This window comes from Lonchura striata, chromosome 2, assembly GCF_050655825.1.
Source record: "Lonchura striata isolate lonStrDom1 chromosome 2, ASM5065582v1, whole genome shotgun sequence".
Taxonomy (NCBI): Eukaryota; Metazoa; Chordata; class Aves; order Passeriformes; family Estrildidae; genus Lonchura; species Lonchura striata.
Window position 1 is genome coordinate 18,169,146 of NC_140704.1, and position 15,159 is coordinate 18,184,304.

At 43.1% G+C, this 15,159-nt stretch overlaps 1 protein-coding gene across 1 annotated transcript; it reads right to left on the reverse strand.

Moving 5' to 3' along the window:
- Window positions 1-3,402: 3,402 nt before the first annotated feature.
- Window positions 3,403-15,062, reverse strand: MSRB2 (methionine sulfoxide reductase B2). The gene is made up of 6 exons (XM_021533147.3): window positions 13,370-15,062; window positions 13,057-13,276; window positions 11,976-12,082; window positions 10,926-11,002; window positions 6,813-6,960; window positions 3,403-4,330 (listed from the first exon to the last, which is right to left on the reverse strand). The coding sequence occupies exons 1-6, from the start codon at window positions 13,514-13,516 to the stop codon at window positions 4,223-4,225; spliced, it is 807 nt and encodes a 268-aa protein (XP_021388822.2). The 5' UTR covers window positions 13,517-15,062; the 3' UTR covers window positions 3,403-4,222.
- Between the last annotated feature and the right edge of the window lie 97 nt (window positions 15,063-15,159).

Sequence of the window (15,159 nt, forward strand, 5' to 3'; positions counted from 1 at the left end):
AAGCGCTTTGCTTTTAAACTGCTTTGCCTTTGTGAATTTTGGCAGCAGCTCACACTTGGAGAGCTTTTGAGAACCCTTTCTTTAATCAGATTTCCCTGCCCTGCCCCAGGGGACTGTGGGCGAGTGACTTCCCACAGCTGTCCCTCAGCTTCCAATTCTGTGACGTGTGGCTCACCACTACCTCAAAGGGCTGGGGTGAGGCATCATTTGTGTGTGAAGAGCTGTGAAATAAATCCATGAGGGTGACGGGTGCTGAGCAGTACATGACATGCTGTGAGTGTAGTGTTACCATCAGCTCATCACTCGGGTATGGCAGGAGGTGGGGCAGGCGCTGGAGTGTAGTTTAAAACACTTCACTGCCCAGTGCAAAACTTCATACAGTGAATTAAAGAGGAGGCATTGGAGTCATGTCACAGGGCTTATTTCTTCTACACAGTAGGGCCAAGGTTTAAGACCAGAAAATATGAACATGCTTAGGAGTACTAGCTAAATACTCAGAAAAAAAGAAAAACTCAAGCTGAGAATTTTTCTGTTTGTTCTCATGCAGGCTATCTCCTGAGCCACTTCATGCTGGAGGTGTTTAGGGTTGGGAAAAATCCTGTATTTGCACTGACAATAGTCTCCCTTCTTTTCCTGTTCTGACCAAAATTGGACTAGGCTGTCCAAAAGCATAAAAAATAATCCAAATTATTTGCAGTATGGTGCAGTAGAAAAGAGCATCACTATAATTCTGTGGATACACAGCTAAAGTAATGGGCATTATAATTTCTGCCCATTTCTGCCCATTCTGATTTTCTTCTGAGTGAAGTTTCTAGTATCATAACCTGCTCCTTCTTTCCTATTTTCTCTCTTCCCCCGCACCGCTATAATTTCTAAATAAGCCCTTATCACATTTGCTCTGAGAAAGAGGTAAAATATTTCTCTTTATGAGCCAAGTTGCCTATGTTGGCTTAGATCTGGTTTTAACACCATAGCTGGAAAACATATGCTAAGTTTACTTCCTCTTTTTTTGGCAATTTACACCCTCTCCCCCCTAAACAATCCATTACCAAGACAAGTTTTGAAAAAGTAGGGTCTGAAGGTATGGATGCCGTAATGAGCCATGCAGAGTCTAATTCTGGCTTGAGTCCAAATTTAATTGAAGTCTTGAGCAAGTCAATAATTTTTTCTCATCAAGTCTTCCCTCACCAAAAGAGGGAATAGTTACTTGCCTTGTAGAGATGTTGTAAAGACTAAGAAAGTCATTAAATAATATATTTTAGACACAAAAAATCTCATAAGAATTATGTAGAAACCTCACTTAGGATTTATAAAAAGGCTATTTAAAACCACAGTGGGATAAAAAGTATCAACATTGAAATTAATTAATGAAATAACCATGGTAAAAACTGCTCAGATGTGAAGAATGGAACATGAATCTGCAGTTGTCTGTCAGAGTATATTCTACTTGGAAAAGGAACAGCTCTTTATTCACTATGGTGGAACAAAGTAATTGCAGATACATGAGGAAATTCTTGTAGCCTGTGATACTCCTTGATAATGCCTTCCACTATTATTGGTCTTTATTTTTCATGATCTTAGAACACTTTGGGCCTTTAGCTGGGACCTGTCCTGGTGTGGTTGGTACCACAGAGACAGAAGATAATGAAGGGCACAGCCCCAAAGAGCCTTTGGTCAGAGATCCCAAATGTCCAGTACATCGCACTCAAAGGTGATGTACCATTGCTCTGATTTTACACACATGGTCAGATTTCCCTCTTTCCCCCTGTTTCATATGAAGCAGAACAAGGCTGCTTATCTCAGTGTCTGATTCCCCCCTCAGTGGGGGCCTCGCTGTGTTTGCTTGGTGACATACCAGTGTAGTGCAGGTCAGGTGCTGTGCTTGGAGCTATGGATGTGTTAATTGATTATGTATCAGTAACACTGCACAAGCTGAACTGGGGCCTTCCTTCTCCTTCCTCAGGTAATCCTGCTCCATGAGTGAGGAGGCACCAGCTGCTGCTAACCACAAATGTCTAGTTGCATACAATGATCTTTGTAGATGTGAAATAAATGTGCTCTCTGCCCTAGCAAGCTCCCCCTGTGAGTAGTAGGTACTAACTTGCCAGTTTACTTAGAGCTGATCTCCACCAACCACATCCATCCATCCAAGGTACTAAACTGAGTGTGGTCTGTGTGGAAACTTGTTTTGTCAGCTTCATGGTCTGTTTAGTTTGTACAGCACTTTCATTCCTAAAAGGTGTCAGAGATACCTGGAATCTCTGGGGACAGGAAAAAACCCAGGTATTTTGCCAGTTCTGTTCTACTTTAGGCCACTTGCAGAAGTGAGGAGCATTTCCATTGGTATCCCAGCCAAATGTCACTCTTTTAAGGCAGGTGCTGGCTTCTTTCACCAGCACATGGCTGAACACAGAAGTCCTTGTGGGAAAACCTTCCCCCTTTCTGAAAGAACCCTCTTCTGTTAGGAAAAATGAGGAGATGAGAGAAGGCTGCCTGACTAAAAAATGCCTTTAAAAGTCAAATAATCTTTAAACCTTAAGACAAACAAACATACAAACAGTGGATGAAAGTATATCAGGATAAAGTGCAAAGATGTGATTTCTGTACAATTTGTGAAGACACGTGAGAGCAGAGACCTGAGCAGGCTGGGCATGCACAGCCTGGCCAGAGCAGACAGAAATACAGTGGGTGATGCAAGGGCAACCCTGAGAGGCAGAGTATGATGCAGCACAGGCACAGCAAGCAGTGTTAGTGCTGTTAACAGACACCTCTGATGGCAATGGGACTGGCACCAGCTGAGACACTACATAAAATCAGTAGCACCAAGTGCTGGCTTCACTCATGCTGCTTCACACCTCTGGTGGGCTTTGTGCCATTCTGGTTTAAGCTGGCTGTAGTGATCATTGCTTCTATGATGTTTTTGGATTTGTAGAGTTATGATGTCAGGGAATTGTAGAGTTCCCCTGTAGAAAGCAGAGGAGAATGAAAACCCACAGAGCTCCAAGATGGAACGAGCAGAAATAAATTCAATGCAGTAGAGGTCCATTTTCTGAAGACATTAAACAGCTTTAAGACTACACTAGTAAATGAACACACCCTTTTTATCACTGAGGCAACCAAAGTGGGGAGAGTGGAAACAGGCTGTTATAGGTAAAGCCAAATGAGATGTTGCCTAGTAACTCTCAGCAGGGAAGCATTTAAACCCAGCCAGTTTAGTGAAGCTGATGTTCTGAGTCAGAGATTATTTTCTCTGGAAAAAATTCTGAAGGAAGGAAAGCTCAATTTAACAGTCATATTTATTTTGCTGTTAGGGCAAACTGTAATGACAATGCTTGGGAGAATGCAGAAGTATTTACAAACTTGTACAAGCAAGAACAGACAAAGCATCAAAAGCAACAAGCGTGGGTTTTAATTCTGATTTATTTCCCCCAAATACAGTAAATTCCATATTAATTTTTATTTTTGGATTCTGAAATACACAAGTGATAACAGATGTCTGAAAATACTACACATATCATTACACTATTATCATACAGTTGCTGTAAGAGAAGTTTCTGGATAAAACCCTATTTCAACTTTGCTATTGGATACAGAATCAAAATAATTGATTTAAAAGAAGAAAGACTTCATGTCTCCACTGGTTCCATTGCCTGAAACAGTTTTAATTAGGTCCTCCTTCAGGACTTTTCTTTTATGGGTTCACAGAAAAGTCACTTGGCTCAGCTAAGGATCTCTAATATCAGGGGGAAAAAAACCCCTCAAACCTTATTTGAAGATTCATATTATTTTTACTTCCCTTTAGAAGGATAGGATGATTTTATAGAAGTATAAGTTTACCATGATCAGTCATGTACATCTGTGTTCCTGAGTGCCACAACTACTGCTCAGAGTAGGCAGTCAGGTTCAGGAGAGCACCTCATTTCAGCAGCCTCAATACAGTTAATGATGAAAGCTGTGAATGTGAACTATTGCACAGATTTTTTTTTTTTTTTAATTAAAAATAAAATAAGCAGATCAACACACCACACTAACCATGAAAAGACAGACTGCCAAAGAGTGAAAACAAAAATATGTATTTTATCAACAATTATAGCAGCTGGAAAACAAAGCTACTACAGCATAAATACTAAAATTTGAGTTATATATTAAAAGCAGAGAGTTTTTAAGAAGCATGCTGTACGAGCAGAGAAAGAATGTTCTGCAAGCCAGAGAGAGCCACTTCTCACTGACCAGAGCCTGGTTTGAAGTTTAATGAAACACTGTTGATACAGAACCTCTGCCCAGAAGGTGTGGGTCCATCATCAAACACGTGGCCTAGATGGGCGTCACACTGCAACAGAAATTATTACCATTTTATTATTGTGTTGCTACAAAATGACAGAATCATTTAGGCTGGGAAAGACCTCTCATTCATAGAGTCCATCTTTGATCACCACCATGGCACTAATTGCCATGTCCAGTGGTTTCTTGAGCACCTCCAAGGATGGTGACTCCACCACCTCCCTTGGCAGTCCGTTCCAATGTTTAACAGCCCTTTTCATGAAGAATTTCCTGCTGATGTCCAGCCTGAACCTCCCTGGTACAGCCTGAGGCCATGTCCTCTTGTCCTGTCTCCAGCTGCCTGGAAGAACAGCCCAACCCCACCTGGCTGCACCCTCCTTTCAGGCAGCTGTAGAATGATAAGGTCACTCCTGAGCCTCCTCTTCTCCAGGCTAAACTCCCCCAGCTCCCTCAGCTGCTCCTCATCAGACTTGTGCTCCAGACCCTTCCCCAGCTCCATTGCCCTTCTCTGCACTCTCTCCAGCACCTCAATGGCCTTCCTGAATTGAGGGGCCCAGAACTGAACCCAGGATTTAAGGTGTGGCCTCAGCAGTCCTGAGTAGAGGGTTATGGTCACTGCCCTGGTGCTGCTGGCCACACTGTTGCTGGTCCAGGCCAGGATGCCATTGGCCCCTTGGCCACCTGGGCACTCTCTGGCTCTTGTTCAGCTGCTGCTGACCAGCACCCCCGGGACCTTTTCCTCCAGGCATCTTTGGTGCCACTCTGCCCCAGCCTGTAGCTGCAGGGGCTGTTGTGACCCAGGGGCAGGAGCAGGCCCAGGCACTTGGCCTTGCTGAAGCTCAGAGCTCTGGGCTCTCCCCATCCCTGCAGCCTGTCCAGATCCCCCTGCAGAGCCTTCAGCAGCTCAACACTCCCACCCAGCCCGGTGTGTCTGCAGACTGACTGAGGGTGCCCTGGATCCCCTCACGTGGGTCACTGAGAAAGATTAAACAGAGCTGGTGGCAGCCCTGAGCCCTGGGGAACATCACTGATGACCAGAACACATTGCCATTGCATTATTATCATTGGAATTGTGGACTAACATTGTGCTGGTATCTACTGTGCTATCCTGAATTAAGAAACTTCCATGATTAAATCACTGTTGAATTGGGTGAGTGGGAGAGTCCTAGGGATGCCAAGGAATCACATCTTGTCAGTGGGCAAGTATCTGCCCCCAGACAAGCACATCCCAGAAGAAAAAAGATATTATTGCCAGAAAGTATAGGAAATAAACGAGATGATCTAAGCATCTCAATATATCATGAAAACTTCAAGTTAAGAAGTCACTGAAGGTCATTCTCACAGATCAACTGAGGATTCCCCTCTCAAATTACTGAGGTGACAATATTAGACACAGTATAGCTATCAGTGACATAAAATTGGAAGTTCTTCAGCTGGGATTCTTGGAGGTGCTTGCTGCATATGGCTGTAAATGTGAATTCCTCCAAGATAATAGACCACAGCAAACTCTTGTTACATTTGCAGATGTACCTAAACTGCTGCAAGCACACTGAAGGACAGCATTAACAATCTTAACAGTTTACAAAAACAGACACACAGAGACATAAAAAAGCCCCAAATCCACGATGCAATTCATTAAATTCAATTGCATACTTTTATACCATAACAGAAGTGAAAAACAGATTTGAGTTGGGAAGAAATGGTTAAGAGTGGCAGTTCTTTAGAAAAAGAACCTGGGGTATTACAGCAGGTTCCAAAAGCAAAATGTGTCTGTGTAATATGATCTGTGGAAAGGTAAAGGTGTAAGGCCAGGAACACCATTTTTAACACACCTGAACAGCCTCTAACCCCTGCTGCAGGCTGGGCCCAGCTGCAGTGCTAAGTCCACCTAGTACTCTACTACAAGAAGGAAAAGGGTCAATTGGGAAGGATGCAAAACAGAGCAACAGGATGGTGAGCACACTAAAAAGCACTGCACAAAAAGGAAGTTGAAGGAACTGGACCTTTCTAGTCTAGAAAAGAAAAGACTGAGGGAGTCAAAATAGCTAAAAAAATAGAAGGGTAGCTTCTGTGAAAGAAGAGAATCCACAGAAAATATCTGTGGAGATGCAGAGCACAGCTGCCACCCTGCAGGGCAAATAGTAATGGCTGCAAATGGTTTAAGGGCTGGTGTATCGCTCTCTGAATATTTTAAGAACATCTACAGCAAATATTTAGCAAGGCTGAATGAGGAAAGAACAGTTCCTATGATGGGCCAAATGCATGGACCCCATCTCAGAGTCTCTTCTACCGTCTCTTGTCACACCTTGTGGCACACCTTGTGTAAATTTTCTGTGTAAGCTCCAGCCTTGGGCTATACATACACAATTGCTCCCCCCAGTCACATATTATTCTTCACCTCAGGCTAAGAAAGAATGGCTGCAGTGATACTGTAATTCTCACTGTTGTGTTTAGGTAGATTCTCATGGGCACAAAGAAAACCTATCTGCTGAGTTTTGTGTCTTTGTGTATCATCTCCAAAATAAACATACCTGTTTGCAGATGACTTCAGTTCTACTTGATCCCAGTGAGTTATCTGGTCGTCTCACAATATTGGTATTACTTTCATCTCTGCCACAAGTGCCATAAGCCTCAGAAAAAGATGGCCATCCAGTCCCAGAATTGTACTTCTTCTCTGAGCTATAGTGGAAACCAGACCTTGTTAGTTAATAACAGAGATGTTACAAAAGAGTCTGCTTCTATTAAGAACTCTGGCTTATTCCCTCATTCCTGTGTTGTTCCAATATTAATATTTAGAACAGTAGAAGTTTCCTCACTGGCATCGAACTGTGCTGGAAACTCTTTTCCAAAGGGAATTCTCAATCAGTTCACAACAGGAGATTTTGCCTCATTGTTTCTATTTCAGTGTTAGGCCTTTAATTTTATAAAGCTTAGAAAAGTTGTTTTTTTTTTTTCCCTGACAACTATGCTATACTAATATTATGCTATAGTATTTAGCTGAATTATACCTACAGAGTTGCAGTTTGAAGCCTGGCTCAATCCAGCAATCTCAGAGAAGAGAGTTTTCAAGAAGGAACAAAGAATAGACAAAAGCTGGGCTGGCCCACCAGACCAGGCTCGTGCCTGATGATGATAGAGGCTTTGTCTTGCAGTCAGCCATCAAGCTGGTTTGGAAAATCAAACAGAGCCTTGCTCAAACCATCAATCAACCAATGACAAATCCTCACAGCACAAAGATCTATTTTTCCCAAGAGATAATCACAGCCATAAGAAACAGTACAACTGACTACCAGCTTGTGGGTGCCTCCTGTTAACATCCAGGGTGATCAACACTGTTTAGCTGCATATTAAAACTTAGAGTGTGTTGGCAAATATGATCAAAATATATTTTAGGGATTTGGTACAGAAATGAGAAAATTCCTTTTTTTTTAAATTGTGCAAGCTTTGACAGCAATATGAACCTTCTCTTATCAAAGAGGGACCTTGTGTGAGTTAGAACAAGAAGTGAAGATAGGTTCACATACTTCTCAGATAAGTGGTCTGGAGACTCACCACAACCATTTCCTCACTCTTTCTCATGGTTTTTCCCCAGTTTCGCAAACCCAATGCTCTTACTGGCATCTAGTGGTCGATGGAGACATGAGCACCACTAGCAGCTCTTGATAAATGGGATCGAAACGTTAGTTACAACAGAATTTAAAACTAAGTATGTCATATATATCACGTATATTTTAGTGTGTTGTTCACACGGTGAAGATAAATCCGAAAATCTTAATTGCAGTGCCTTTTAGAAAGATAAAGCAACCAAACTGGACAAAAACCTTAAAAAATCCAACCCAAAGAGTAGTGCATGAATCAGCATTTTCATATTCATCTGTACAGGGCTGTCATTGAGTAATGCAGCTGTGGAAATAAAGAGCATTTGCTAGCACAGAATGACCAAAGGCTAGTTTTTGCATGGGCTGTTGCTTAGTTATTTACATCAACACACAGATAGCCACGAGAAATATTTTCCTTCCCCTCCTCTCCATAAAACTGGAGAAAAATCAGACACAGGAGCAGCCTGGTCTGAAGCAAATGCAGTTTGCAGACTCTGTTTGTACATCAAGGTCCTTAGGGCTCCAGGCCTGTTTCTTTCCAGATAAAGAAGGTTCCCTGCTTTACCTGCCACAAAACCACACAAACACTGTCTCTACAGCCACAGAGTCCCCAAGAATGACCTGGGGGACACGTATTCATATATGACTTCCGAGCTTCCCTGACATACATCTGTTCTGTTTATTTTTCACCAAAACTCTTTAATTTTTGACACAGGAATGTTTATTCACACATAGATACAAAGATCCTCTTTGAAAACCCACAGAGTCAAGGAAGGTCTTTAACACTGCATGGGTTTTGCATCTGACCTTGACTGACTCTGTCCCTTACATGCCACTCACAATACTTAAGTTTATTGTACATGTTTTCCACTGCTAAAGGAACAATCATTTGAGCTGTTCAACTAGCTCTCAACAGAAATGGTCTCTATGTGGTTTTATTAACAGTAATGTCACTTAGATTCCCTAATAGAAACATTTTAGTACCCAAAAATATTGCTGTTCGAGATCATATTTGTCCTTTGAAGTATTTCACCACTTAATTTATGGATAAATGGACTTTCCCTAAACATATGCATTAGATTAGACCTCGACACACCATTCCTCCAGCACATGTCATTTACTTTGATCCCTGTTTCAGTTGTCCTGGATGGAATCCAGATAATTCTAAAAAGTGCTTTTTTGCTGTATGAATCTCAGCTGTAAGTTTATGGTTTGATGAAGGTTTGAGATTTCATTAAAGCACCACAATTTGCTATCTATAAAGGTTAGGGGTTTGTTCCATGTATTTCCAACTCTTTCAAATGTGTATTTGGTAGCATAAGGTACTAAATTCTGATTTAAATGTATACACACTTGTTCCAAAGAAAGGAAGAAATACTTCATATTTACCTGTAGCTAACGATCTAATGCATTTGAAAAAAAAAAACAAACAACCAAATCCAGAAACAACAACAAAAAAAAACACCAAAAAAACCAAGAACATTTTTAATGGACTAGGAAATAAATATAATGAATGAATCTTTTATCCAATTCCATTTTCCCCCCTTATTGCTTGTGTTCTCCACAGCATAATATCTCCATGGAAAATATATTTTCAGACGATTTTTCACATTTAATTGTTTCCTTTTTTCTTATGAGCCTTTTTTTCTTTCTGAAAGTTTGGCCTTTTTTTTGGTCTGTGAAGCTTAGCATTATTTTCTGCTGCAAAGAAAAGTGCTTATATTCTCTGAGAGCCGGATAGTGCAAAGGGCAGCCTGACCGTTTGGTTATATTGCTGTTTTGTTATTAGTTTAACAACAGAAGCAATTCCCTCCAGTGTTTGTCTCTCTTCATGTTGGCCTGTCAATATCAATTGTCTAATATAAAAGACACTGAAATTGAAGGAAAATCTGAAGGAATGGAAGGAAAGCTTAGTACTTTACAATTTCTCTAATTCATCTGAATTTTCCAAATGTGTTTTTAGGTTTTATATTTCTCTTCAGAATATTTTGTAATGCTGAGATAACATCAGAAATTAATTTATTTAGACATATTCATTAGCAAACCTCAGTGGAAAATTATTCATTTAAAGAAATGCATGTTTGCATAAAAATAGTATTCTGCACTTGGCCAAAGAAAAGCTAATTGTACTCAATTATAATTTATTTGCTTAGTTTAGTTTATTTTCAATACACCCATTACATTTTCCCCTCCTTTCTTACTATCCAGATCTCTTGATCCCTAGCATCCCATTTGAAGTTCTGATCTGTGATTTATCCATTAAATCAGCCATATTTCATTCAGTTCTCAGTTGGGAATAAATAAGGGCTATTTTCTAGACCAAAAATATGAGAAACTGTCTTTTCTGGTTCAGTTACAGAGAACAGAACACCCTCTGCACATCCCACTCCAAGGCACTCCATTTCCTTTTACTTAGATGTTAATGAAGTTGCAAAATATATAGTATTGTAAAGAGCACAGAGGTTAACTGAGCAATCATTTGCAGCCAGGCTTTAAAAAGTAGATGCAACCAAAAAGGCAAGAATAGAGGAATTTAATTTAGGGAACAAGGAGGGAGTGGGGGTGAAGAGAAGGTCTCAGCTGCAGTGTGAGGGACCCAGCAATGAGAACATAACAGTAGACAAAGGCAGACCAAGGTCTCTCCAGCCCAGCAGCACGAGTGGCAGAAGATGAGTATGGAGGAGCACAAGCACAGAGCAAACACACTGTGATACTCATGCATAAATACATGTATTTTGCAGCAGCTTGTGGCTTAAGGACCTCTTAAACAGAGAATTATTATCAACTAAAAAGTGTGTCAGGAGAAAGAGGCAGACTAGAGCATGACAGCTGTGTGCTGGCCACGGGCAATCCCCCTCAGCTCAAGGAAAAGGCATACCATGGATCTGTGTCACCACAGGCATCCTGAAAGATTTACACACAGCACTTGGGCATCAAGGGATTGTTCTTCTGACCAACACTTTCTATGCCATTCATGAAAAGGCATTGCCCTTCCTGCCACAAACAGTACATTGTAAAGATGCTGTGAAATCCAGAGGCTGTTACCTGAAGAGGGGAGCATTGCAGCACACACAGCAGTAGATTCCTGATTCTGTGTTATTCAGATGGATCCCACTGAATGGCTTTTAAAATAGGAAGGAAAAAAGAGAAGTTAATAATGTAGGTCTTTAAAAGCTCACCATCTGGAAGAAGCATGTAGGAATCAGATTCAAAACAGGAGAAAAACCATAAAAAGGCAGCTTCGCAGGGGGCCTTTGAAGAACAAACATTAGCAGCCCAAAGAAATGAAGGGAAGGATGCCTTTGGGTTAGTAGTGAAGACTACCCCCTACCCCCACAAACTTTGAGACCAGTCAGATGCATAAATCATCCAGGTACCAAGGATGGAGTCATGACCTCCAAGAAACTGGTGAAATGTGCAGGATCCCAAAGGCCAGGGCTCTGCTATGGATTGCCACAACTTTAAAGTGGCTTTACAAAGGGACTGTCCTCCTTCCTTCATGGTCTGGTACTGGGATCCTTGTTTTACAGCTATGGATTTGGGCACAGATCACACGGTACATGCTCCACGTGTGCAGAAGTCCTGTCTCTGGGCTAGGGACAACCAGCACTCCACCCACAATGGTATATGGCTTCCTGCACAGAAGGAGGAAACGTGGGGACAAGTGGGTGGGTGATCTGGCACCTGAGGGAGAACCCATCTCCTGAAGGGAGCACTATATTTAAGATTTCCATGGCTAATCTACATATGGTCACAAAAAGGAGACTACAAGATAAAAATATCTGAGAATCTCCCTGTCCTCTAGACGGGCCTCTACTCCCACCACACAAACAGTTGAACTGGCAGGAAAGTATCCCAGAAAAGAAAACCCAATAAAATATGAAAAGAATGCAGAATGTTTTTCATCTGCAAAACAGTCTGGGTCAGAACAAAATCCACCCTGTTCCGTATGTTGAGTCTAACTTTCATCCACAGGAAGGCAGGGGAAATCCTGTGAAGAAACTGAGTGGTGACAGCTTCCCAGGGCAGGTTTTTCTGTGCCCAGCAGGCAGAGGAGCTGGCTCACCCTCGGACAGCATTAGCACTTCTGCTCACCGGTTCAGTTCCTTTTTCTCGCGTTACGTAGAATTGTTCCGGAGTCAATTTTTTTTTCCAGTCTGTAGCAGCAGCTGCTTCAGCTTGTTTAGTGAGGGGGTCCATGTCTTCAATTAGATATAGAAAGATAATTTAGTAAGAGAGCTTAGATTCCATTGATGCATTCCATCATCATCTCAGTTCTCCAAAAGTTTCTATGGGTACAGACAAAGTACAGAGGGCAGTTCAGGGGCATGAACAGGGGCACGTGCAGGACTTTGCGTCTGCTTTCCATTTGGTGTGCCACATCCAGAGAGCAGCTCCAGCAAACCACTTGGGAAGGCTTCTAAAGGAAATGGCCACCTACGACCCCAGGTACCACCCACTCTCCCAGCACAGCTCTCTGCCCTGGCTCAGGATAACTGCTGGTCTGCCAGTGCTCCTCCTTCATCCATGGATATCACTAAAAGTCTTGGCAAACCTCTTGGAAACCCTCAGAAACCAGAATTAATGTTCATCTGTGAGCTGTGGAACACTGGCAACTTCCACAGGCCCCAGTGAAAAGTGGTGCTAAGAAGGAAGACTGCAAGAAAGCAACACCTACAGCACAAGAGAAATGGGGCCACAGTTAAATGAGGGACACACAACAGCAGAGCAGAAGTCGCCCATCATGGTGCAAACCTCCAGCAATATATCCTGTGAGTCTGTACACAAGAAGAACACTTATGGTGGTATAGCATTGGCAAAGAATTCATGGACTGGCTGAAAAACAGCAAGTAAAATAGTTTAATACCTTCCTAATCAGTAAGTCTGAGGTGGGGAACTACCTCCCAGCCTATCTCCCATCAGCACAGAATCCTTGAAAAACAACCAGCTCTTGAGGAATGAACGCTTGTCTGAATTAATCTCTTGCAAGGTAGAGGTGAGAACGGGGTGGGGAGGCGGGGGGGGGGGAGGGCAGGGGGAAATGAATTTGAAAACTATAGTTTAACCAAAAAAAACCCTAGAGCTTAGCTTGCCAGTTCAAGACAACAACCCACAGCACGCTGACGCAGCGGACGGCAGCAGGGGACGCTTTCCGCCGCCCCGGTGCCGGGGGTACCTGTGCCGCTGCGCGCAGCCGGCGCCCGGCGGCCGCGAGCGGAGCAGGAGCAGCGGGCGGCGGCTCCCGAGCATCCTCCCGAGCATCCTCCCGAGCGTCCTCCCGAGCATCTTCCCGAGCATCCTCCCGAGCGTCCTCCCGAGCGTCCTCCCGAGCGGGCGAGCCGCCATCGCGGCGGGGCGGAACCGGGGAAGGCGCCGATGTAATCCCCGCGTTCCACCTAAAGAATCAGACCTCATCATAGCAATGAGTAAAACACCCGCTGAAATGCCGGTGCAGCATTTGCACGTAAAGGTTTCAAATCACTTCTTACCGAGACGGGCTTAAAAATGAATACTCGCTGCAGCCGTAAACATAACAAAATCCTGTGGAGATATTCTAGGTTGTTTTTAAGGAGAACGGGTCTGGTACTTGCATGCAAAAGCGCTCTTGCTGTCCTGGATGCATGTCCTGGATGCATGTCCTGGACCGAGGAATGGCAAAGGCGCTGTGCCCTCTGAGGGATTCCTGCTTTCCTGGGGTGATTTGCAGTCACAGCTGCCTTGGCTTGGCCTATAAATATACCTGTAATAGGACACGTGTGTTAGTTTGGCAGCCTGTCCTTAAAACGTAGACCTAAGCACAAGTTAATTTTCTATGTTAAGCCTTAATGCTACTGTCTGCTTTTCTTCCAATAGTTACATTTCTGATTTGGAACTAGATCATAATTTTGTTTGGAAGGAAGCGTTTCGATTGCATTGGATAACAAAGCTAATAATGATGTTTAATACAAATTTACTTTCTTTTAGCCTAATTCTTCTAGCCTAATTCAAAAAGCTAAAAAATAATCCTGTGTGATCAGTCCTGTATATACACATTTGTATTGAGCCATCCTTATGCCTAAGACAGTGAGTTCCATGGCAGCTGAGGACATCCAGCACAGCATCTGATCAGCACCACAGCTGTAATCACTGCCTCTGCTCGGATGCACAGAGTACTGCACCAAAGGATGGCTATCAGCAAGGTTCCTCCGTGGTGCATTCACTGTCTGCAGTGGCAGGGGGGAGTGGGGCACACAGCTGATTTATGGCTTTCTCCTGTGTAATAACACACGGTGGAATGAACCCAGAGTATCTGGATAGAAACCCTGGAGATGTGATGCCTGTGAATCCTCAGGACTGTGATTCAGGATGTTAGGAGAGTAGTGCTGCTGGCAGGAAGGAGAGGGCCTTGCCACCCCACTTTGGTGCTGGCAGAAGGCAGCATCCATGCTATAGGCAGATGGACAACATTTTTCCATGTTCAGCCATTTTGGCAACTCATGATCCTGTGATCTTTCCAAACATTTTCTAGCTTATCCCTCTGGCATCTTATATCAATCATTTAGCCATGGTTTAGGAGGGAGTTGGAACAGGTTAGGAAGCCTTTGGTGAGAAGAGACCCAATCTGACATTTCCCCAGTTCTGGCAAGTGACTTAGGGCTAGAAAGTGGTAGCAGGTGATGATGTCACTCCTGGCCTCTGTCTCCAGTTCAGCTGTAGAAAAGAGGCATTTCCCTCACATTCCTGGTCTTAATCTCACTCAGATGGTGTTTGCTCCTGAGGAAGACAGGTAATCAATAGAGTTCTCCCTGAATTATCTGAGAAATGAAGGATGGTGAGAGAAAGTGGTTAGTCCTGAAACTTGCATGTTTTCATGTAATTGACATCGATTTAACTGATGCTTTTTTAAAAGCCAAAATTAAATACAAAAACGAACTGTCAGTATATTTTTTTGCAGGTCTCTGTTACAGGTACCATCCCAAAATGCAGCAGTTTTGAGGCAGTGGGAACTGAATCAACACAGGTCTGATGCTGTACCATTTTCCTCAGATTCTGGAGGAGGGAGGTAGGGGTCTGGGGGGCAGTGGAGCAGAGGGAGCACAAGGCATCAGGCTCATCAGCCCAAGCCTCATCATCCTCTCAGTTACCCAGTTCACTACAAGCCACTCCTTGATTAAAATGAGGGGGGTGGTGGAAGAGGCAGATCACATTCATCCCAACAGCTGTGATCCACATTTAAGGTGGTGCATGGTGTGGGAACCCCAGCCTTGTTTTGGGGCCACATGTGGTGGTGAAATTCCTC